General features: G+C 31.0%; 3 protein-coding genes across 4 annotated transcripts; 1 reads left to right on the top strand and 2 right to left on the bottom strand.

Moving 5' to 3' along the window:
* Nucleotides 1–10,776: 10,776 nt before the first annotated feature.
* LOC107195143 (protein PFC0760c-like) lies at nucleotides 10,777–14,396 on the bottom strand. Its single transcript, XM_015584927.1, has 2 exons — nucleotides 14,253–14,396; nucleotides 10,777–13,359 (listed from the first exon to the last, which is right to left on the bottom strand). The coding sequence occupies exons 1-2, from the start codon at nucleotides 14,394–14,396 to the stop codon at nucleotides 10,777–10,779; spliced, it is 2,727 nt and encodes a 908-aa protein (XP_015440413.1).
* Nucleotides 14,397–16,773: 2,377 nt separating this feature from the next.
* LOC107195142 lies at nucleotides 16,774–22,096 on the top strand. The gene is made up of 3 exons (XM_015584926.1): nucleotides 16,774–16,828; nucleotides 19,388–19,600; nucleotides 21,675–22,096. Exons 1-3 carry the CDS (start codon nucleotides 16,774–16,776, stop codon nucleotides 22,094–22,096), a joined length of 690 nt encoding a protein of 229 aa, XP_015440412.1.
* A 184-nt stretch (nucleotides 22,097–22,280) lies between these two features.
* On the bottom strand, nucleotides 22,281–25,259 carry LOC107195148 (40S ribosomal protein S24). 2 transcript variants are annotated; one of them, XM_015584934.1, is made up of 4 exons: nucleotides 25,212–25,259; nucleotides 24,782–24,850; nucleotides 24,393–24,716; nucleotides 22,281–22,415 (listed from the first exon to the last, which is right to left on the bottom strand). In XM_015584934.1, the coding sequence occupies exons 1-4, from the start codon at nucleotides 25,212–25,214 to the stop codon at nucleotides 22,413–22,415; spliced, it is 399 nt and encodes a 132-aa protein (XP_015440420.1). In that variant the 5' UTR covers nucleotides 25,215–25,259; the 3' UTR covers nucleotides 22,281–22,412. The 2 variants fall into 2 exon arrangements, with proteins under 2 accessions (XP_015440420.1, XP_015440419.1); XM_015584933.1 differs by lacking the exon at nucleotides 22,281–22,415 and adding an exon at nucleotides 23,033–23,084.
* Between the last annotated feature and the right edge of the window lie 669 nt (nucleotides 25,260–25,928).

The raw sequence follows: 25,928 nt of genomic DNA, 5'->3' as shown, positions 1-25,928 counted from the left end.
GAAAGAGAATGTGTTTGAAAAATTTAAATTTATCACTAAATATTTTATATATGCACTTACAGCGTATTTAATATAAGAAAACGAATCAAACGTGACCCACTATCAACCAGAAAAGGATTAAAGAATGACTTTAAAATATAACGGAGCAACTTATGGACTGAACGAACACATATAAACCTTCGGTGAGGGGATTTGTGCTTTTAAAGACCACGTACAGATGTATCAAGAATTCACGCACTTAAATATTCGAACAGATACGAAATGATTCGATACGATGCATTAATTTCCAAAGAACACGATGTTGTAGCTTTCACGATGCTGGATGTCAAAAGTAACGAGATACATCTCGCACGAAATACAACATCAGTTACCTACATTCATCACGGTTAATGGCTGCAGGGCCATTACGCCCTTTATCCTTCGACAAAGCCAAATTGAATGTCAAGCGCTACAAGATTCGATAGCGAGCGAGAAAGCGTACATTAATCTGCACGCGAACAAGACGTGTACACGAAATCTGCGTTTTAAATCACTCGACGAATTGAAGGTCCGCGCTCTTACATCGTCTGCTGGGCTCGTAGGAACGTTAAGTCATCGTTAAATAAAAAATCGAGCTTAAGTAAACAAATGCAGTAATGGAGTAATTGTATTTTCAGTCCTCAAGACTGCATCTCAATGGTTCATATTCTACACATATAGACTTGTTCAAACGTTGAACGAGTGATTATCAAGGTTGCTAACCTATTTTTCTTATTTACGAACTGAAAAATTAAAAAAATAATTGTTATTATAAGATCGTTAAAAAAAAGTGACGATCAAGCAATGGTTTATGTGCTGTGGCAGCACTGCTTGTTGTGGAAGCAGTGAATTCTTAGGGATTGAAAGATAACAACCTTTTAATAAAACTCTTAATGATAGGTATAATTGTCTATTTAATTCTAGCCTTCTCTAATTAGTCTATCACATCTACGGTGTACTATATTCCAATGTTTTAGGTTACATCATTTGACGCTTACAAGGAAACCGAAAATTCCAATATTTTTAAAAGTTTGCAAGGTGATAGAGGACCCTAATGAAAGTATCAAGCAATTTTGTTTACTACTTTTTGGTTATTTAAGGCAAAAACATCCTTTAAAAAATAATGTTTTTTTTTTTTCATTTTTCTATATAGGTATTTTGAAACCTATGCTACGTACAAAAAAATTGTTAGAATGAGAATTTAATGGCTTTTTACGTTCTATAAAACAGTGCGCTAAAATAGTTAAATATTTATTTATAAACAAACAAAATATATTAATTTAACTTTCAGCTTTTTTTGTATGTACACCAGGTCTTAAAGTTAATAAAACAAATATAAAATATGCTTCTCCAAAAATGTAATGAAACCTCTTTTTCAATGATCTCCTTTATTAATCCCACGTATACTCTTCTATTTATTCAGAAACCTGGTCTCAAAGTATTTAAATATCTTGCTTCAGTTGCATGAGACACTCTGTATAATTAATGTACTTGTTATTAAAATCATCGCAAACAACCAAATACAAGATTACCGTTTTACATCCAATAATTTAAAAACATCGATTCTAATACACACTGATACTATAAAGAAAGCATGCTGCTCCAGTTTTGTTTTTGCTCATATCAATACAATTATACTTCCAAAATGATTTCAGACGGTAACCATGGCCTCGTGACATGAATCAAAGCCCATTTACGAGGTTTCATTTTGCAAGGTCCATACCGATGTGGCTATGACGTAATCTTACGTGAGCCGAAAGTGTACACGCTGGGTAAATAAATGGTCACATGTAGAAAGAAATCAGTGATATCAGACGGTACGGTAATCAGAGTTAGTGTCAGCTATCTATACAGGAATTGTTTTGTGATACGAAGAATTTGGATAAGTAGGTAATACGATAGACATTTGTTTAACAGTGTACTACACTGCAAGTGTTTATGTAAATTTCAATTTCTATTACTACATTTCCAAAAATGGTTATCAAACAGTTACTTATTTTCTTTATACACATAGAGATATTCAATGAATTCAAAGTAATAAGGAAATTTTAATCATGAAAATACGTCAATACCATTTTTATTGTGTTTATTAGAATCACATATGCTATAAATACATAAAACATCCGCTGTGCATTTCAAGCGTGATATACGTCCAGACAGAGTCTTCATATCGCAGGACTCAGGACCTTATTGAAAATACAATGCATTTCCTAAAAGATAACAATCTATATTACGAAATACAACTGCACTAACTTAAAAGAAAGAGAGGCTAAACTTTATCGCTAATGAGCAAACAGTCAGTACGACGTACAGACCACAAGAAAAAGACAAATTTAATAAGATAACAATATTTAGTAATGTGTTTGGGATTTATTCAAAGTATAAAACAGTTACATGCTCTACTAATAAAGTACATATTGACATGATAAAATTAAACAACATACACAATAACGGGTATGCCGTTTAATTAATTTTAAAAGTAACAGCCTAAATTAACTATTTTTTACATAACGAAATTGTCAAGCTTTATGTACGAAAAATGTAATTCGAAATTTTCCGATAAAAGTAAAAAAATTAATATTTAATTACGTTAAATTGCATTATCAAATATTCTACTATTCATCGTTCATCGTTCATCACCAGCTATATGCTACTGACAGATGATATACATATAAAGAACTGTATATCCTAACCATTCATAATAAAAACAGAATATTAACTGAATTACAAGCCGAAGCTTACTCGAATTTCGACGATCGTACATTGCTAGATACACCTTAAGACATTAGGCGTATGTAAGCGTGCGACACAGAGTAAAATAAAAAGTTTAATAAAATCGAATGTAGATTTCATTTAAAACGTTCCTCAACGAGGGTAAACGAATTTTCGTATCTCTGTGAAAAGTGAATTAAAAGCCTAAGTGGTAAAAGTGAAAATACATTTTTGAAACGTGACATTTTACAACAATATACACAATCTAATAACAAAATACAATTCCTAGAAACAAATAAAACTTTATCCCGCTATTCGTCTAACATACTTCTTACCAACCTCTGTATCTTTTAACTTTTTTTTTATCAAATATTGTGTACCAAATTAGACCACGATCGACTTTTCTGCCATCGATAGTATAACTCAGTACTCATTTTTCCTCTTGCTAATCATCATATTAATAATTTTTGTTAGTCACATAAACTGCATAAGGAAGTACAACGGTAATACATTAAACAGTACACAATAAAATGAGAATAAAACTTTTTTACACTTCCGTGTACATGTTACTACCCCTTGGTAGTGCCAATTAATGCATTTTGTTTTTTAAATTGAAGCGACCGAACATTTATTATAAGTTGAAAAACATTTAAAACATACTTTCAACAAAATAACAAGAATGTGAAAATTTATATTACAATTTATTATCAGTTATTTTTTTTTTATAAATACAAGTCTACATTTGCTGCTAATACATCAATTTTCAAAGAATTAATTTAAACAATTACCGATTGATATTTTGTTAATGGTATTAATACTGTGAAATGTAAAAACCTCGATTTACCATAGTAATTAATACGGCTATACTTACATTATGCTAGTGGCGCTAAAGTTTTGAACTGAATTAGCATACACTGATAAATATCTAAAAGTGAACGATTTTAACCATAAAATTATGTCCATTAAATCCGAAATTTGTTAAATAAAGAGCTGTTAAATTGAAATTATAATGTACATATAGTCCCCCCGTGAATACTAGGATACTTCTTCTTACTAAAAAGAGTGTCATAATGCTTCATATATTTAGATTACAATTTTACAAATTTTATCATTATCATTTTTTACTGTGTCTTAATATTCCGAAGAAAATATATCTTTAATACCTATAGAAATTATATTTTTATTTTTAGAAGTAAGATTTTGACAAGAATTTTTTTTGAAGCTTTAACTAAAACTTAAAATAGTTACCTCATAAGGAAATAACTTTGTAATAAATTTATTATATTTATTATTATAGATGTTCTAAAACATTATACTGTAGAATCAAGTACGTGGTTCGTAAATATTATACTGTTACGCGTCTGCATTCTTCGAAAATTCCTCACGGTATAACAGTAGCTACTTGTAGTAACTTCAGTTCATTAGGGTCGGACGGGATTGATTTATACTTGATCAAGTGTTCTGAATAGAGTCTTCATTGAACATATTTAGCATTTACCAAGTAAATTATATCTTGGATATACTCGTTAAAAGAAAAAGTTTAAAGAGATTGTTGCATATTTTGTTCTGCTCATTGTCAATTTAAATTGAATTCTTTCGTTCACGAATCCCAGTAACCATAAAAAGAATTATGTAAAAGTAAATGAAAAGATACACAAGATTCACAGACTAGGTACATATACATTTACTGATGATATACATTGCATGCAGGTCGCAAAAGAAACTGTGCAAGATTAGCATCTTGAATAATTTACTTTCCGAGTATTTTGTGACTTCCGTATAATTTAATTCTAGAAGTAACTGTTTCAACTTTTGACATTTATTTTAAATATTACCAATATGAACGATATTGTAGTTAATTATCTTATAAGCGCCAATATAACATAGACACAGAAATAGTATCGTGGCGCTTAAAACAAGTGGGCATATTAAAATAATTTCTTTTTAAATAAGATAACAAAATAATTTTAAAAAGGCATTCATTATTGAACGATCAATTGTTCAATTTTTGTAAAAACCTATAGGACATTCCATTCAAGAAATCTTAACTTAAACTTAAAAACTTGGTTTCATGTTCTGTAATGTATAATACAATCAATGTGATATACATACATATGCTTCCATGAAAATCACAAAGTTCTCATTTCAAATGTATCCTTGTGTAGCGTATAGTATCCCATTAATTTCAAGCGGTCAAGTTAGATGTATCAACCCGTATATCAGCCTCATAAAAACAAGATTCCGAGGATCCATAATTAATCTTGAGACAACCTGACATTACATGCACGACTTGCAACGGTAAGAAAGGTAATAAAGATACAAATAACTGGAAATGGAATTATACACTGATTTACATCCGTCACCGAAGAAATTATAGAAATCGTGAAAAAGTAATCCAAACTTGTTATCTGTTTCCGAAGTGCATAAAACGAGAGCTGTAGTAGTATCATCTACCACGAAATTAGAGCATTATAAATGCAGAGGCAGCATGTTAGCCGGCAGTTTGCTTTGAATCACGAGTGACACTATCAAATTGTCACGGATGGTTGGACGAATATACTATTAGGACCTGTACACGAGTCCTGTTACTCCATCCACAATTATATCCATTGATTGTCGCCGCAGTTAGATGCGCCTGGCCAGAGGTATAATAATCACTGACAAGCTTCTTACGGGCACCGACGAGTAGTGCAAACCGGATACACAGCTTCTAGACTTATCTGTCTCCCTTTCATGGGTATTAAATTACGGCATTTCATCAAAACCTCGTGTTTTCAAATCTTTCCTTCGCGAGATAAACTTAAAGGAAGACGCCTGTTCATCTCCCTTAATGCAGTAACCCGTTGTGTAACACGAACCCGCGGCGATGCGCCGTTAAAAGACCAGGAAAACAAGTTACACGTGACTAATGCATGTAATAAGTACATACATACTGTGCTGTGTAAACCTTTGGATGCAATGCTACTACTGGACCATAATGCTCCTTAACCCCTTCGCACCGGTGGACAAACAAATGCGAATAAAGCATAACTATACTTATACCATTATTATATTACAAATCTAAATGTTTAAGGGGCTATATTTTCAAACCTGACTCTAAAATTGTAAATTTACATTGTACCCTACTTTCATTTCGGTTTATTGTCCATACCAATCCCCTTTACAAATCCTTCAAGTAGATTTACTATCAAAACAAATAGCGACTCGTAAAAAACAGAGGACATGCTGTTATTTGACACGCAAATAGTCACCGTCGTTAATACTTTTCATTCATAAAAACGAAGTGAAATGTCCGAATCAGTACGGTCCGCTAGTTCATAAAAACGATGTAACAGCTTCAATCGTGTAACACGATATGATAATTCGTGTTATTTGCTTTGTAAACTATCACTTATACATTATGCAGTTTAATGTTAATAATCATTCATATATATACCAACAAGTTTCTCTCACCTGTTTACCAGTGCGAGGTAACGTCTCCACGTTGGTACCTCCGACGACAGGCGCTTTTTCCGGTCCTCCATTCTGTTGGCTGACATTTATGTTGGCATTAACATTCGCGTGTACATTGGCGTTAACATTGTTCGCATTGTCGTTGACGTTTGTATTGGTGTTGCCACCACCGGCAACGCCGCCAGTTCCACCCCCGCACTTTCCTTCCTCGCCCGTCATCACTTCGACCTCACCCTCCGTCGCGACGGATCTCTCTTCTTTCCACCCTTCCGCGTTCCGCGCCTCAAGCCTTCCTTCCGTTCACTGATTACCAATGTCGGTCCGCTGGCCAGAATCCGGATATCTGCTCGAACGAGACGACGAATCGCCGATCAGGAGAAACGGGTCAATCTAGGGGATTATCGAGTCGACTCTATCGAATCTGTAATATCGATAACTTCGGGACTCCCTACTTGGTCGTGGAAAAAGTTTCCTCCCCTTGCGACGAGAAACTGACCCCATTTACATTCGTTATATGAATTTCATCGTGAAAACGAATTTTACACTATTGTCACTGGAATCAAGACACATGACCTTAAGCTTCACAAATTCATCTGGAATAAAATAGTTTAATCGAGGATTTTCATTAATTGAGTTACCACAATATTAAGAAGACAGGCGAGAATATCGAACAGGAAGACGAAGAACTGATGAAAATGTTAAGTTCCTCGATTAACCTACGAACAAGACATTCGTGACATACATATAACGAAAAGAAAAACAGGAACGATTTAAATCCTTTACTTTTCACGTAAACATAGAGAGTCTTCGAGATAGTTAAAAAACAGCTCTGACACTCTTCACAGTTTCCACTGTCACATCATCAAAGTGCATTACATTAAAAATGTCTAGAAGAATTACTTTCGTTCTCTCGTCGCCGCTATTTTTAGGTTTCTCAACGCGCGATACGGGTGGTATAACAGTAGGTATATGACGAGCTATGTAGCTCAAGCACGTTATACTTCACGGAGCACATGTCGATCGACGACTAATCAATTAATTCAACTATCATTCATTGACGATTGGATAACTCGAACCATGTTGCCGCTAAAATCGATGCTGGATTTTCATCCTTGCTTTAACTGTCTTGCGAATTACATCCGCTTTCAAGCACGGTTTAATTTTAGACGGTCCCACAGATCGGTCTCCACTAATGTTACTGAACGCCATGAAACTGGTGGACAACAAGTACGACTTGATTCACGAATCGTGAGCAGATCACAAAAACCGCTACCGTTTGGTGAAACTGGGGAAAATAGTTTCCGGTGACCACAGAAGACTCGGGGAATCATGCATGTAGTTGTATCGTCAGTAGTGAAACCAGGGAAAATCGATTCGGCCGTGCCCGTTTGAGCACTGCGCGCCTCTCAAGTATACGAACCACCGCGATAAAAGTAGTCAAGCCGCGCGGAACGGTCGTTTCGACTTGCGAGATACGTAAGTAATGCACACTCGAACACTTGTAAATCCTTCGAAATTGTTCTTAAAGAAGACTGAAAATATAGTACATTCGAGCGAATAATAACGCCCGCGGTCGAACTAAATAAACGACAAATACGGCCTATGAGAATAGACGACTTTTAAATGTCATTTCACAGAAATACATCGTTCTTTGATTCTTTTGCGACCCCCTCCTGTTAAGAGAAGTAAAAGTTGCATTGCCTGCGGACTAAATCCGAGTGCCCTTCGTAAAAATGAGAGAGTATCGGAGGTGTGGAAAGAATCCTTATGCGACGAATACGCAAGGCGTGTTCGACCCTTTTCGAATGAATACTGCGATGAATTGGCGAAATAACAAGCTTCTATATAGTTGTAAAGACACGAACAATTGTAATCTAACTGAAATTTAAATCTTTTGATACACAGGATTAGTTAGATTAAATCAATTAAAATTTCTTTTATTAAAAGGTGTATCTTTTACTGAGACTATTGCTGAAAATACACAACTACAACAGAGAAAGCTAGACAAAAATGTTGTATACCATGATAATACGTGACCGATAGACAACAACCCTTTAAATTTCTCTAACACAGGAACTCCTGCCGCAGGCTGATGCCCGAGTCATTGTGTGTGTATATGTGTATCAACTATACCGGTCTTCTTAGTTCTTTACTAGCTAGAAAATCAGGTATTACATTTAATAATAAATATTTCGAAGCAGTTTTCGAAACATAGCTTGCCTCTGTTTTCATTATTCAGTGGGATATGCACAATCTGCCCAAATCGGTTAACGTGTCGATTGACTGCTCCGTAATCGAATCCTGATGCACCGAAAAATGACGCGACTAACCAGAGAACTACAGGGTGTTATGACGATATTTAGAATTCCCGAATACCAACCACAGGATACCGAGGCACTTTTCCCATTAAATGTTTCTTCACTGTCAAATCACACGACGTTCCGTCATTTTTTGTACGTTTCCTCTTACACGAACCGAACTATGCACATATATGTATATATGTATATATATGTGTTATTCCAAAAGATTTCGTCTGTCTAAAAAAGGTCCGAGCTTAACGCGACCGCCCTCCTAGAAACTCCGCACGGCTTTGATCGGTTTTATAACTTCGATGGCGACGAGTACGCTTCAAGCGACGCCTGGTGATCACGTTCTAAATGTACCGGCTATCCCCTCTTTTCAATTGAGCCTTCCCGATTACCGCCACTATGCCACCCAATGCCTCCTCACAGAATACAACAGAAACTTGATCTTTTGTCAATAGAACAGCATCGACAAAACAAATATTTCTTGAAACAATAAACTAAGCTCATTTATTACATATAATATTCGTTATAAACTATTGTAATGTAAATGTCTACATATTAAAGTCACGAGTAATTCCTTTTTACATTTTTATGTGTATGGTAAAAACTAACATACTTTAATAAATTATATCCCTTATTTCCTAATATAACTGCTGACTTTCAATTTTATACGATGTTTAATACTTCAAATACTATATTTATTTCTTAAAGATTTCATCCATTTCTTCATTATCACTCTTATTTCAAACACATTTTGCAAAAGGAAACAATTTAAAAAATAAACATCAATCTTTTAGTACAATATTGTAATTTACAATTATTTGTATAAAAGTTTAACATAGAAACACAAATAGATGCATTTTTATTCCTTACAATATTATTTCTATATTTGTAACATCAATGCGGAAGATTGCTATTAAAAACGCATTTTGTATACAAGTATGTATAAGGTAAACTAAAGAAATATATGCTATCTGTGAAATCAATAAAGTATGCATGTACTGTTACATAAGTATACATACAATAACATAAACTATTATTTACATTCAAGTACTATATTTTTTATATTTTTAATATATAACAATAAAATAATAAAAAAAATTTTAGGATGACAATATTTTGATGAGAATAGTTCATTATTTTGAAGCACACCAATTATTTATTTCTACTATACCTACTTATATTAAAAAAAATTATTATTCAAATGTAATAAAAAGTTACGTTTATATGCCAAACAACGTGTTTTACTTAACAGGGAATTACAATAATTATAGTTTTATACTATAGAAAATATTCATTAGTCATAAAATCATTGATAACAAAATAACTCAAATATACATTAATTTTGTCAATAGAATAATTACACATTTATTCTTAACATTGTTTATTACGTTATGATATTCTAATTCACGTAAGTCATGTATTAAACAATTGTGGTGTTTACTAAAACAAAAGTAGTAATATCACTACAATAACACATTTGATGTACGAATGTGATGTTCATCTTTTTAAAATTATTACATCGTATTATGTATTTAGGGTTCAATGTTTATGAACTTGGTGTCATTGAAATGAATATAACTAACTATTTCGTATACTTATTCATAAGACCGAATATTAAAAAATGATTATTATTTTACTATTAACATAATTAATGATTTTTCAATTGAACTATTTCTTACTAAAAATATTAATTTATATCACTAATATATCATACATATATATCATCCTTTGGTTTAGTTATTTAATTGAACAATAAAAATAATAATAATACAATATTATATGTACACAACTCAAACATTTACTTCTTAATGGAAAAAATATTAACTTTTATAAATGTAATATAAAATAAGATAATAATGTGTGGTCTTAACAGGTAATACAGAAATAAAGATCTTATTCATAGCTGATATTACACTCTGCTGTATATGCCATAAAAAATAAGTAGATGTTTGTATAATATTATGAGTTTATCATATATTCTTTTATATTTGTCTCATAATGCTAATACTTATATTTTTATGTACATATTTACGTATTCAGTTCACTTGTAATTGTATTATTTTATGCACTTGATAATAGTAACAGTCCCTTTTACATTTAGTACAAGAAATATATTGTTATATAAACTGTATTCATACTAACAATAAATGAGAATGTACACATTCAAAGTGTCTCCTGTCTGTCTGATGAAAAAGATAAAACATTTATATCACCAAACTTAAAAGGTTTAAATCTTGTTGTAACCCATTTTGTTATGTACATACTGCTTCTTAAACTGAACACTTCATATCTGTGGTTTACTTGTTACACATGTTCCAATATTCAAATGTTTCATAAGAGCTTTTGAACTAATAAAGGGTAATTGACAATGATCGCATATTACATCTATTAAACGTTTGGGGTGAAGTTGTACCAAATGCTTTGATAAACTGGTTTTCGTGGAATATGTTTTTTTACATATGTGACAAGGGAATCCAAGTCCATAATGGTATCCTTCATGTCTAGCCTTCACATTATCAGGACACTTCATTTCGCATATAGCACAAATAGGTAAGAAATGTTCATCCTTGATATGTATTCTTCGAGCTGTAGTATTACAAAAGCGTTTATCACATTGATAACACTGAAATGGCACTAAGGAATCAGAATGTTTAAGACTAATATGGTTGTCAAATGTTACATAAGAGTTTGATAGAGTATTACAATAAGGACAAGCTATTTCTAAAAGTATATCAACAAAGGTCTTAGCTTTTGAAACAGTACACTGATGTTTTTTCCATGTATCGATATCAGTAACAGATTTTTTACAATATCCACACATTAATTGAGAACATGGATGTTGTTTTGTAATATGAAAATTAAGAGCCTTTCTAGTGTCAAACAGAGTACCACAAACGCAAATATTACTTTTATTAACTATATTTGACTTAACGTTATTACATTTTTCGTGTTTTTCTGTCCTAAAAACCTTCTTGCATGAATTGTTTACATCAGACATTATTCTACCAGACATATTTTCTTGAGTTTTTGTTTCTTGCTTCTGTTGTTCTACATTAGAATCATTCGTTACTTCATTTGCAATAAGATTATTATTCATACTGCTTAAATCAGAACCACTTTGTGAGTTTTCTTCAATATCAATATCAATATCTTCATCAATACATTGAATTTTTAAAAAACTATGATTTCCACTATATTTAGATGATTCCATTTCATACTGCCAGTCCTGTGGATCTGCTTCAGTACTATCTTCAGAGAAATTTGATAAGAATTCTGTATTTCTTAAACACGTTGAATTCTGTAATATCTTTTCATTGTCTGCGTCTCTACCAACAATCTCATAAGAATCATTTTTTTTCTTTATTGTTATATTAATTCCAAGTCCAGAATCTCTATCAGAGTTGTTTCCCTTCGCACTTAGAACTGTGTCTGACTCTTGTGCTGTTTCACTATTTTGTAACCTGCACTTCCCCTTATGTAAATACAATGTATGAGGATTACGAAATGTTCTACCACAAGAACAAATACTATTACGTTTGCCATTGTTTCTTATACAATGGTCTCTGCTACTCTTACATTGATTTTGAAACACTTGTTCTTCTATTTCACCATTCGTAAATAAATTAGTTGAATTATCCTTGTTAATGTTCCTGTAACCTTTTGTATTTTTAAGAGATACATTATTTGAATTTTCATTTATATTTTGTTTCTCAAATAATGGAGAATTTAAGTAATTGCAATTAATCAAGTGAAAATTTTCTTTTGTTTCTCCACGAATACGATGACTATTCATATGTTTTTTAACATTGTTTGGTGTATAAAGTCCAAAACAAATATCACATTGCTGTTTATAATTTTGCAGCGAACTTTTTACTTGGTAAGTATTACTATTAACTTTATACCTCTTTTCATTACCTGCTTGTGATATATTTAATTTGCGTTTTTTATTTCTTTGGAAATATGGAGATTGTTTATCAGTATTAAGTACATCATTTCTCAAAGATTCTTTACTCATGGTCATTTTTTTTATTTCTTTGACCTTGGGCACAGCAGATGTCTTCTCAAATTCTTTCAACATAGAATTAGAACACTCAATTTTATGATAATCAATTACATGTGTTTTCACATCTTCTACAAATTGTTTACACAGTATACACTGCTGCTGCGAAGATGAATCACGAGTTAACACTATTGGTGTTCCATTTTTATGTAAGTCTTTATATATAAATTCATTTTTTCCTTCCTTTCGTACACTTTTACTACCATTAAAAGTGTTACTAGTGTGTATTGAAACACTTTTCTTTCGACTTTGGGATCGAATATTTGAAACAGACTCAGTATCAGACTCAGTTACATGTGATGTAACAGACTGCAATAGGGTATCTATATGTTGTTTAATTGGGCTTCTTTTCAAATTCAATTTATTTTGATTGCTTTGTTCTGTGTTAACAACATTAGAGTCTCTTTCATTATTACTATCATTTTGATGTTTAATGGTTTTCCTAGGCCTATCTAAGGGTATGTAAATACCATGTACTTTTGCTGAATGATGTCGCAAACTTCGCTTTTCCAAATATAATTTCCCACACGTTGCACAAGAAAATAGTTTTTGAGTACTTTTTACAGATAATTTAAAATTTGGTAATGCAGAATTGTTATTACCTAATACTGGTTGGTATTTAATATATGACTCTGTATCTTTTTTCTTTGGTGATAATGAATTTAATGTATTAGTACTCTTGTTATTTTCTACATTCTTTATTACCTTTAATGTTTCCCATATTTTATCACATTTCTCAAGCAGAACAATAGGATCCTTAACTTTGTAAGGTGTAGTAAAAGGAATTGGTGATGTAATTAAATCATCCTAAAATTGAAAAAAAATATATTTGTACACACATATTACACATTAGCTAACAAACTTTATGCTCAAATAAAATTCATAGAGTAACGTTTTTGTATTTTATTGCAATCATTTATTTGGTACAGTACTTGAAATATTATTTGTACTTATTTGCCTTAAAATTAAGTAATTACTACTGCCATTATCTCGTATTGTATCATATATGCATATAAAATATTTTAAACGATTTCTCAAATTATTAAGTTTTTGTATAGTTGTTTTCGACACTAATTATATACATTCCTTTTCATCATCAACTATCTTTTTAAACAGCTTCCAATAGTTTATTATGTACTTTTATTTGTTGAATGCACTTTTGCACACTTAATGTCTATTTATTGTATATACAGTACATATGTATATTAACTGCAATTTCATAAATATGATGTGATATATTACTAATAATAAAAAATGAGGATTTCTCAAACATAATATATGATTACAAAAATATCAAACTCAAATTACAAAATAAAAACTCGAACAGAATTTATTAATAATTTATTTAAAAATATCGTATTTCGTAAAATAAATCAAAGTAAAACTCGAACTTGAATTATTATTAAGGATTCGAAAGAGTATGAGAATTTAAAATTCCCGCTAAATGACAGGTGGGAAGCAAATGGCTTTTCCCTCCAATTTTCATAAAGGTAACGTAAATAAATACAAAACAAATATCTTGATATTATTGTGTCAAAATAAACCTATACAGTACCATTATTATGTTTAAAGAAAAGTCATATTTTAAACTAATAATAAAACATTTAATATTGCGAACTGACAGTTAAGTACCAAACACTAAATGTAAAAAACAAAATAAAAATAACTAAACAATTAAATGATTTAAAAGTTATACTTACAATGTACGATGTACACTCATTTGAGTCAGATGAACTACTATAACACGGTTCTAGTTTAGGTATGCATATGCTGGCAGGATATGGCATCTGTATATGCAGTTCCATTTGTTTATCTTTATTATACTCCAGACATTGTTCAATCATAGATGCATTCCCGGACATTTTAATTGAAGATACAGAAGACAAAAACCTAAATACAAGTTCCGAATCAGTACGTCCTGAACATAGCGGTATGCAACCTCCGTGAGCTATATGAACATTTTGCTTCCCTTTCCACTATTTTGATGATCCTGTTCCCTCTCCCCTCAACTACTTTCCCTTAGGCAGTTGAAGTTGCTTGTGGCATCTACTTGTTCCATGTTAATTTAGCCCAAGTTATTTTATAAATTTCAATTATTTAGTTCTGAATTCGATTTACGTCCAACATGCACTATTTATGAATATTATTACCAACTTGTTTGAGCATTGCAACTGATGTAATAATTGAAGTTATTTAAACAACTTACTACTGTACACATGTTTAAAACGTCAGAACACATCTTTCCAGCTAATTCAAAACCTCTTAGAGGAATAATTTTACAAACTAAAGTCTTTCTCGAATGAATACATTAAATGTCCAAAAGTACTTGTTAAATAATTCGTTGTATTTTACATATAATGTGTTATTTCATATAAAGAAGATAATAATATTTATGTAGACTATTCTGTTTATTCAAATGGTAGTTACAACTATTCTTACTTCAACCTATAAATAATGTCTACTTAATTATATCTGTTTAAAGCTTGTAAGAATCGTTCCAACATGTACTACTTGTTTGAGGTTAGTTTTGCATCAGGGCGATCGTCAATCTTTTCTTGGGAAAGTAATAATGAAATATAAATATTTTTCAAACTGTTTATATGTTACGACTCCCAAACGTTACTTTTATGCTATTAAATGTAATATACGTCAACTTTACAATATAATGTATACTCAAAACGGTAGTAGACGTACTCTGAGACGTATTTAGTATTGGGTAGATAACCCACAGTTCGAGATGTTCTGTAACTACTAATTAATTAAAACAGAACAATCAACTGGAAGAACTGCTTGTGTTTTTTAACGTAATACTTTAATTTATGATAAAACAAGTTTGAAACTGTGTTAATGAATAGACGATACATCTGAATGTCTTTGCTAAACGGATGACGTACACATGTAGTTGTCTCTAACTGCGAAATAATTTTTCAATTAAACAGAAGAGAGTTTTACTTCAGGATAAATATTTCTACAGTAACATCTTGACCTAGTTATGACATTATTTAACTTTATATAAGTCAGTTTTACGTAAGTTTAGCAGCCATACCGCTACAGTGGGCAGTTCCACATGTAGATTTTAACACGATATTTAGGTATAAATAAGCTGGTTAATTAGAAATAACAATTCGTTGCTAATCGTTATTAGAGTCAGCAAATTTATTGCTAATATATAAACATAGAATTATAATTAAAATGGTTTACGTCCATACAATTCTTTCAACATAGCTGCATCTTTGAAGTTTTTAGGGTATCAAGTCTTTGGTGTTCTGCGTAAATGCAAACAAAAACATTCTCAAGTTACATGATATTTAGATAAAAATGTTATCACGATGTCTTATAAACAACAGTTCAACCCTACTTAGTATCATACAACCAGTTACAGTAAAATATAATTGGGACGAGTGCATGTCGAAAGATGTTTACAATTCATTTACACGAAACCGAGCCAAACATACTCAACAACAAGTCTTGCCGCATCAATAAAATTGCTAGAACATATTTCGATGATATTAAATGTGTGAACAAGCAATACCGTTTAATGCGGCTACTTTATATATGCATCTTTCCATATTTCTTTGTTCAGCATTAAGGATAGGTTACATTTGATGGCACAAGTATCTCATGAAAGTAGATTTCTAACCTCTCAGCAATACAAAAGTTTTTATAGAAACGTGTAAACCTACCTAGTCCTAACTTTTAAATGTCTCGTATATTACTGTTATATAAATTGTATACTTACGTTAGTTGTGTCCGTGAAATCGATGAATCTACTACATTCCAAGACAGTCAGCATTTGTTCTTAGGTGCGCTGACATTTCAGAAATACGTGCACAACTACACGTATTTTAAGATACCGTAACCTTTATTTGAGTAATAAGCACGTAGAGACTTGTTTCGAATTAAAAGAAAGCCCGAAATCTTCAGTAATTGAAATTTCGAAGAGATATTTCTGAACGTGTCGCTTCGGACGACTCGACTCCTACATGTGGCTCAAGTTAGTAATCCGCCTGCTCCAAGCAGTTTCAACGCTGCGTCTGAGCCAGCTAGTTGTCAGCTTGTTCAATACTACCAAGAATGATGCTCAAATGATAATTATTTCAATAAATTATTTATAATCCATTAGAAGATTCTCGAAATAGACTATCCATTAAACTATAATCGTAATGTAAAATATTCTAACATAAACATACACCAGTATTTCTGTTGGAAGGATACCCACAAATGATTCAGCTGATGAAGGAGAATGTTGGAAATGGCTTAGTTTGCAATATATATAGTAAGACATAACCTAGCCGCCTATATTATATATACACATTGTAACCAGTATTGTAGCTAAATATTTGTACGCACTGTCTAATAGTCTGGATCAAGTAATGGAATAAAAAATACGATGGCTTATTTATGTATTATAAAATTTAGTGATTCAGTCTTAAGTGTAATTTAGGTCGAGTCGAAACATGCGTACGTCTACAAGTAGTCACACTACGAGAATCTACAGCAAGAACCATAATCTGTTACTATAATACCAATGCTTTCTTGTAATAAATATAAAATAGCAAATTGTTAAGTTCTTTTGTTAGTCCATGTGCATAAACAACGTGTTATATTACGATCTTCGATATTTAATAGGCAAGCATGTTCAACCACGGATGAATACTACGTGCGAATAGCAGAGTAATAATTCGAGTTTGATTAACCTAGCACAGTCATTAATAAAGATTGTTATGTAGACTGCAATAAATTGCGTTTATTAAATCAATTTAGAATTTTCTATTAACATAATAGGTTGATAACTACAATGTATTTATCGCAGTCAAGAAACCAAACAGAAGTGTGCCTATACAGGGTGTCTCAGCTAACTTGATCACCTCGAATGACTTAACGACGGTATACTTTATGAAAATTTTGATGTGTGAAACTTAAATGCCATCAAGGGGCATATTTTATAGGGTACGTGCTTTTTTATGGGTGGAGGCATTTCAGAGATTTCAGGGCTATCTTGATTTTTTTTAACGGAATGATCTATTTTTTGTACCATAGATCGATAGAATATCAAATTCTGAGTAAAAATGTGTTGACCTTCATATGTCTTAAACCTAATAGTTAACGAGAAATTTACAAAATAAGTTTTAATACGTACTTACTATCTGCAAGCTATAGGTAGGTGCTCTACTGAGATGACCCTCAACTTCAATACAGCGATTGAAATACAGTGATTATTTTGTAAATATCTAATTAACTATTAGGTTTAGAACATATGAAGGTCAACACATTTTTACCCAGAATTTGATACTCTATCGATCTATGGTACAAAAAATAGGTCGTTCTGTTAAAAACAAGCAAGATGACATTGAAATCTCTGAAATGCTTTCATCCATAAAAAGCACGACCTTATTAGACGTGCCTCTTGATGCCATTTAAGTTCCACGTCTCAAAATTTTCATAAAGTGTACTATTAAGTCATTTTTCGGGGTCATCAAGTTAGTTCAGACACCTTGTGTATATCTGATTATTAATGCCTGCTTCAAGACGCATATAAGCATAATCATCTAAAACAATACACATTTAGAAATCGTAATTATGTATTTAGTATTGGAATTTTCAGTCTATTAGCACTCGAAAAGTGAATGCTGCGAATAACACATAGACCAGAGTTCAGTTAGAATCTGGGTTAGGTTAACCGTTAGACCTTTATCCTTCTTTGCGAATGTACTTTTTTGAGACATACCGATTGTTTTTGAACTAGTAATGTAAACAAATGTTAGCTCATGTGTGTCTTTAAGCTAAATAGTCAGGCCAAGGTTCATAACACATAGGTCAAAGTCGATCCACTTAGCAGACCCCGAAACTGAACACATTCACTATTGAAATTCTCACTTATATCCATCTATTTAATGTGATTTCCGTCGTACTACTGATTAATCAACTCTGACCAAGTTTGAAGTCAGCAACTCATGAAATATCTCCCTTAAAGACAATATTACATTCCAAATTTGTACTCAACAAATGTCTGTTACGAATTCGTCATCATATCCATTTACCCATATAATAAACGTGTCGTCAGAATTGGAACAAACAAGGTCATACCTGCTGAATAGAAGTATTGTACTCAGTTTGTGCTTGATTTTCGATAAAATTGTTGTTCTAATGAGCATTCGTTTCCGGCAGTATATATATAAAGACGAATATTTCTTCACGCAAAACAGTGTAACAGTGGAAAAATGCAGGTTTTCATTACTTTTCTACTACTGGTTAGGTGTCAGCAGTCCGCATCAGTAGGACTTCGTAACGGAGGTGTTAAATTTCGTTTTTTGTTAAAAATTTCTGATTTAAAGTATAAACGTTTAATAACAAGAAACGAGGCCGATTGTAAAATAGGCGTAATAATTAAAAATATACATTTCTTGCGATTTGTATAAAAGTGCTTCCCCTTTTCTGAAACTAATTATTATGTGGTAAAATTGATAAATGATACATTTCTGATGATTAAATCTTTAAATATACAACGTTTGAACATTTCAGTGGTATCGGGAAGTGCGTTAATGTATAAATTGACGAAAAATCCACTATGGTGATATTTGTATTTAAATTTTTTTACTTTTAGTATAGTATTCTACGTTAAATTATAAACTTTTCCTTGTCTTTTATTCTTACAAGTGTCTTTAAACTAATTATTTCTTTCCTTACAGTAGTCTACTTCTACTAAGAGGATTTTGTTTATGTTTGGCCAAAGTCAACTTTGCATAGGATTAACATTTTGTTATAATAAATTTTGTACAAATTTTCCAAAAAACTAAATAAATGGAATTATATAAAGTATATAATTTTTTTGCAGAAAATAGTAGATTACAAGCAAACATTCGAAGTGATGAGTTCTTTCACAGAATAAAGGACTGGTTTGGACAGTTGAAGAATCAATTTTACACAAAATTATTTGGAGAAATAACCACCGTGGCTCCTCCCGCTTTGTCAACAGATATATTGGACTTGGATGAGCTTCAATTAAAACGAAAATTACAGGATCGGGAATGGCTTAGAGTGGACTTGTGTAAGTAACAAATATTGATTTTTAAGGTTAAATACAATCTCCCTATCGAATAGCATACTGTGTTCAGATTTAAACACCTCTTTTTATTAAACTTCTTCAGGCATATAGACAAATTTCATATAACGAGATAGATGCCCGTAAAATTAGTTCATATACGATCATTGTTTTTTGTTTCATTCTAACTACAGTATTTTTTCTCCTGCACAATGTTTTAAACATTTTAATAAATTTTCTTCTGCAGAATCTAAATTTCATATGATTTACTTTCTTTCAAAGTTCAGTCAATTAGACTTACCTGCTTTAGCTTGCTCAAGAAAACGTTTCGTTTTGGACTTTAATTGCTTTTAATGAAAGGATGCGCATTGTAAAAATAAAACACAAATTTCCTAACTATATTGTAGATGTACAGTACTATACACGATTTATCTGTATTAACAATGACCATAATGTATGAAATAATAAGATAATAAAGGACTTTTTAATATTTTTTAATTTAGAAACACATAGTTTAAACCCTAAAGTGACGAAAAAGGAAACTTAAAAAATTGCGATTCGCAAGTTACGAAAAAACGAGTTACAATAATTCAATTCTATCTGATTAACATATTTTATAAAAGTTACTGCTTTAACGAGGTTAATATTTGGTAGGAAAACCTTCTTATCTCATAACTTCGGCGAGATTTTTTGGCATCAATTCTACTACTGTTTTTAAATAATCACCTTCAATGTTTTGCTGTTCTTCGTTTAATCTATTTTGCAAATCAGGTTTATTTGTGATTGAATGCTGGCGTATTTCAACATCACGCGTATTTCATATCATCTCCGTCGGGTTTAAGTCTGGTGATCGAGCAAGAATACTTATTACTTTCAGATAGTTGTACACTAACCGCTCCTGCACTATTCCTGATTTGAGCTGTAGATCGTTGTCTTAATAAAATTTATAAGTATACTAGGATCCCCATCACATCAGCACTTTTTTTTTGTAAATTATGTAAATACATCATTTTATCCATCACTGCTGCAATAAAATGTAATTTACCTACACTTCGATAACCAATACACCCTCCAAACCATAACCGCCGCTTCCGTGCTTAACTGTACTGCACCGATTTCTGTGATTCAACTCCTCGTTTATTCTCCAAACTTTTTGGTGATCATCGGGACCCCAAATGTTCAATTTGCTTTCGTCACAAAATATGATGTCGAAATTCTGGATACTTGGAAATGAATTTCTTTCACGAATTCCGTTCGTTTTATTGTATTAGTTGCAATTAAGTAGAGTTTTCTTCTAGCAACGCGATTGTTACACAGATTATTTCGTAATACTCTTCAATCTGTTTTATTAGAAACATCTTTCGGATAAAATTTCTAAAGTGCATTTATTCAAGGATTTTCTTTAACTTTTATAACGACAAAACAGTCTTCCGATGAATCTATCTGGTGATTTATTCCTACCTTTACTTGTTTTACTTTCTATTTGTCCTTCCTGTTCGTATCTTAGTAATATTTCATATTGTTGTATAACTTTTACGAACAATGCTACTGATCTCTCTGTAAGCTTTTCCATCTTTTCAGTGAAAACGAATCAGGTTTCAAGTGTCTCAACTTGTCTCTTTATTTTTCCTTGCCATAATAGCAAACTACCTTTTATCGCTGATTATGTACGTTGTACGGAAAATATACATTGTACGAAATTCGATACCGAATACTTTACTAAAGTATACTGAATATTTGACTTTTGTTATACAAAATTCATAGTGTGCACACAATTTTGTAATGTGAAAACATGTAAATAATTATTACAATTTCCTTTTGTGTAATGCAAATCACAATTGTTCAAGTTTCTTTTATGATTTTGTTACCTGACAGTGTACATTATATATTTCTCAATAAAAATATGTTCAAAAGTCCTTTACTGTCGTATTATTTCATACATTTTTATCATTTCTCAACTATGTCAATAATTTTATGACTCACTCTATATTATAAGATTGATTATAAATATATGATTAATTGCTAACAATTTGATAAAATTCTATGATAAACCTATTAAATAACATTCTTTATAAAATAGCTACCGTAACATTTGACCCTGATCGAGATTGGGGATTCCGCGTTGGCAACTGGTACTTCATTCGGAAAGAGCTTAAAAATGACAATGGTTTTAAAAAAAATAACGCAGATGATTTGGACTTTCAACACCGAAGTCAACCAACAGATCCAATTGGAGTAAAAACTGAAGAGACCTCGGATGATACGACTGAACTAGAAGCTATGGATTCTTTATCAGTCATGTCGACTACGACTGCATTCACGACGGTAGATGTTATGACGCAATTAATGACACAGCAAGCCGACACACACGTAACAACGCAAAGTAACATACAAATCGATACATCCGAGAATCCTTCATCGAGGACAGAACAACGAATAGCAGATAACGAAACAAATAATGATCTACTTCGTAGAGGATCCGTGGAAGTCTTAATGGGATAATAATGTAGTATTTTCAAAACTTTTATACTTCTGTAGTTTCTTTACCTTGTGTGTTTATTGAAATCTTCCGTTTCTCTTCAAAACATGCTTTTTGCATAAGAATAAAATATTTTCATTATTAGGGTATATAATATATGTTTACAAATTTATGACAGTATCAGGTATAAAAGAATACAGGATTGCATTGTTTTCATCAAGAAAAGTACACATTTATTCCGTAAAACTTATCATAATCATCATTCTGTTGTAATAAATTATTATAATAATTTTTACGTCCATATTGAATAAATCTTGGTCTTCATGATATCTTGTGGTTTTACTGTAATAGAAAAGAAGAGAAAAAACAGTCAGTAAAATAATCAATTCTTACTACTAACCAATGTTGCACCCAACATGCACAATTTTTTATGCCTACAATATACATGGAACAGAGAACAAAGAAAGCATGACACTGAATGAAATTACATACTTCATACTTCATATACTTCTTAAGTGAAATATTTGGCAGAGCTAAAAATATGTTAGGTGGAATTCAAAGATTTGGGATCTAACTGAAACGCATTATCTAGTGTTAGTTAAAAACTTAAGTAAATGTTGATTAATTATTGAAAAGAGTTTTGTGTAGTCTGTATGGATATTTATATAATGAAGAATCACAGCATTTTAATATAGGTATTATTAAAATCTACAATAGAGCATTGCATGTATGCAGATGTGTAGTAGAAAACAATTACACAGCTTAAGCAGTTACTATAATAAATAAACTATTATATGTTATTGAAAGATAGTTAAATTATTTATAGTACACAAAGAGCACACTACAACATGTGTACAGTCAAAATTAGGAAAGAGGGGAAAAATAGGCAAAATTACAGAAAACGGGTAAAAGAAACTTAGAAGTTTGCATGCTGACCATGTATGAGCATCATAATAAAGTTCCCTCTTGAAGCTTGTAGTACAAATGATGAGCATTTGTCTACTTCCTTCCCTAGAATAAAAAGCGTATTCCACCATAAAGCATGCATATGGAAAGAAATATATATATATTATCTGTCTTTGTTACGCAAATGTAATAAATTAATCATACACATAGCCAGTCATTATGTATATAAAGCATTTTGAAATTTACAAGAACATTAACATAATTAATTTTTCTTATTTTTATTATCATAATTATATTCATTGCTTATAGATTAAAAATAAATAAATATTGAAAAAGATAATAACACTCAATGTATCTTAATATTTAACTTCAATATGTATAATCCTTTCTATGTCGTTTAGTTTAACCTTATAGCAGTAGTAAACAGATAATCTTAAAATAATAATTTAATGGTTTATGTGAAACTCCATAGGAAAGGATATACATACTATTATATGCAAGGATATACTATTATAAAATATACTAGAATGAGTTTTAAAAATTTTGTACATAAAATATGATAAAAAAATATTTAAAAAAATTAAATGCACTAATACACAGCTGATAAACAATAAATGGAATTTTTTAGTTAATTAACGCTATAAATTTGGAACATGGTGATTAACAACTTTTATGACCAAAAAGTGTAAAATGAATTAAAACAAATAAAGGAATAAGAATAAATTTGTTTGAACATTGTTCTATTAATGAGGTATAACTTCAAACGGACATCAAGCACTAATACAATATCATTGGCCACTAGTTTATTAATGGGCATGATATATATTGGTCACAAAAGTTTTAAATGAATATTTTTTCTTAAATGTTGTTATTCCATAAGAAATAATTTATTCATGATATTAATTTATGAATAAATAATGAATCTTTATCCTTAGTCATGCAACAATGAACATTTACCAGTCAAATATTCACTGATTTCCTTAACAATGGTAATATGAAATTTGAAAGAAATATGAAAAAAAGACATTCACCAATTATAATTCTAACAAAAACAATATATAATAAAACAAAAGCATTAAATAAAAAATTGTTTTGAAGATTTAAATTTAAAGCTTTCATATATAACCCTTATGTGGACAACCAGGTACCCTAGTACTCATTTCTATATTTCTTTTCACAATTTTTTATCTTCTTGTCTATAACAGCACCTGTTATATTATAGGAAGGAAAAACTAAGAGTTTCGGTAAAGTATGAAAGTAAAATTATTTATATTTATCTAATCTGTCGGAATATAATAATTGGGGTACTACGATTGTTCAACAACCATGAACAATTTGGTTGCCTACATAAGGATTAATTGACAGTATATGTAGTTAACAATAGATGCAAAGTCAAAAACAGTATTATCATACCTTTTTCGATGCAGCTCCAACTTTACTCTTCTTAGTACCTCTAACTTTCTTCATTCTGTTCTTACGTTCTTTACGCTGTTTCCTTGTTTGTTTCTGTTTCTCAAAGAGTCCATGCCTTGCTAACCTGTACTTCGGTTCAAATTTCTTTGCATACTCCAATGTGTCATAGATCAATGCAAATCCAGTCGATTTGCCACCACCAAAGTTGGTTAGGAAGCCAAATACAAATACTACATCTGGTGTAACTTTGTACATTTTAGCTAGCTTCTCACGGATTTCTGTTTTGCGAACTGACGGGTGGCCTGGATGAAAAACATCCACAACCTATAACAATGTGGCAATAATATATAAATTAAATTTAAACATTAAAAATTTATAAAAATGCTTACCATTTGTTTGCGGCATAATAGCCGGTTGCTCATAAACTTTCTAGTTCTAATTGTAACTATACCCTCCGTCTGTAAAGAAAAACGATAACAAAACTTAAAGGTTATGTTTTGTTTAATGTGTTTTTATTACAACTAGATTGTTTTACATAACAATATCTTATATTCATTGAAAATTGTTTATCCAATAATTTAATTCATATAATCTGAAGCATACTTTTATTTATAATTGTTCTGACACGCTAACACCATGTTTACCCTTGGTTAGAGGATTCATGTCAGAATAATATAAATTTCAGATGCTGATAAAAACATTATTTGCAAATTATATTTATAATCTACAAATATGAATATATTTTTCATAAAGTTTCAGATGATTAGAGCATGTTTTATCCAACGATTAATCAAGAGTTTTAAGATACAAAATACATACCATTTTGCTTGATTATCGTACCGCCAGCAAAAGGACAGTTACGGAAGCGTATAGTGCCATCTACAAAGAAGCAACTATCGTATATCCATAATATCCCTATGGTATAACAAAAATTTGTAATTTAATTTTATTTATATAGTAGCTTTATAATTGAGTGTAGTTATATTTATCTATGAGTAAAGATTATTATATAATATATTTAAATATTTCATAGTATATAAAATACTGACAAGTTTCTTATTAAATCTTTTTACACCCATTTCTATTTAGGGATTTTAAAGATGTAACCAAAAATTTTCGTTTTAAAATATTTACAATTTAATTGAAAATTGTACAATTGCTTCAAGTTAATACATATAATTATAATTTTAAATTACAAAAAATTGTCTCTGAATTCAAATTTATATAGGGTATGTTGTTGTATTGAAAATATTTTTCATTACATTTGAATTTTAAGAAAAAATAATTTTAAACATAATTTTATTACAATCAGAAAGCACTGACAACCAATATTGAAATTTATGCTACATAAAATTAGTTATTTTGGTACAGTAATGCATTTTTAACATGTTATCGACGGAACAAAGGAAGTTGAACATATGTAGTTCTGAGGAAGACCGTAATTATATCTAGCGCTGGTAGCAGTATTCCATTTATCTGATTGGTTCCCCTTGGAGTTTGGAGTAACGTCCATTACTCTTCTGGGAAGTTTCGAGA

The sequence above is a fragment of the Dufourea novaeangliae genome, unplaced genomic scaffold, assembly GCF_001272555.1.
Source record: "Dufourea novaeangliae isolate 0120121106 unplaced genomic scaffold, ASM127255v1 scaffold61, whole genome shotgun sequence".
In the NCBI taxonomy this organism is placed as follows: domain Eukaryota; kingdom Metazoa; phylum Arthropoda; class Insecta; order Hymenoptera; family Halictidae; genus Dufourea; species Dufourea novaeangliae.
Note: the sequence above shows the minus strand (reverse complement) of the source record. Positions and strands in the feature narration are given on the sequence as shown.

Coding starts and splice junctions, on each gene's coding strand:
- LOC107195143 (XM_015584927.1), bottom strand. CDS start 14,396: ATGATTGAACAATGTCTGGAGTATAATAAAGATAAACAAATGGAACTG. Junction 13,360..14,252: donor ATGAGTGTACATCGTACATT/GTAAGTATAACT, acceptor TTTCAATTTTAG/GATGATTTAATTACATCACC.
- LOC107195142 (XM_015584926.1), top strand. CDS start 16,774: ATGATTCAGCTGATGAAGGAGAATGTTGGAAATGGCTTAGTTTGCAAT. Junction 16,829..19,387: donor CTTAGTTTGCAATATATATA/GTAAGACATAAC, acceptor ATTTTTTTGCAG/AAAATAGTAGATTACAAGCA. Junction 19,601..21,674: donor ATGGCTTAGAGTGGACTTGT/GTAAGTAACAAA, acceptor TTTATAAAATAG/CTACCGTAACATTTGACCCT.
- LOC107195148 (XM_015584933.1), bottom strand. Junction 24,717..24,781: donor TATTATGCCGCAAACAAATG/GTAAGCATTTTT, acceptor ACATTGTTATAG/GTTGTGGATGTTTTTCATCC.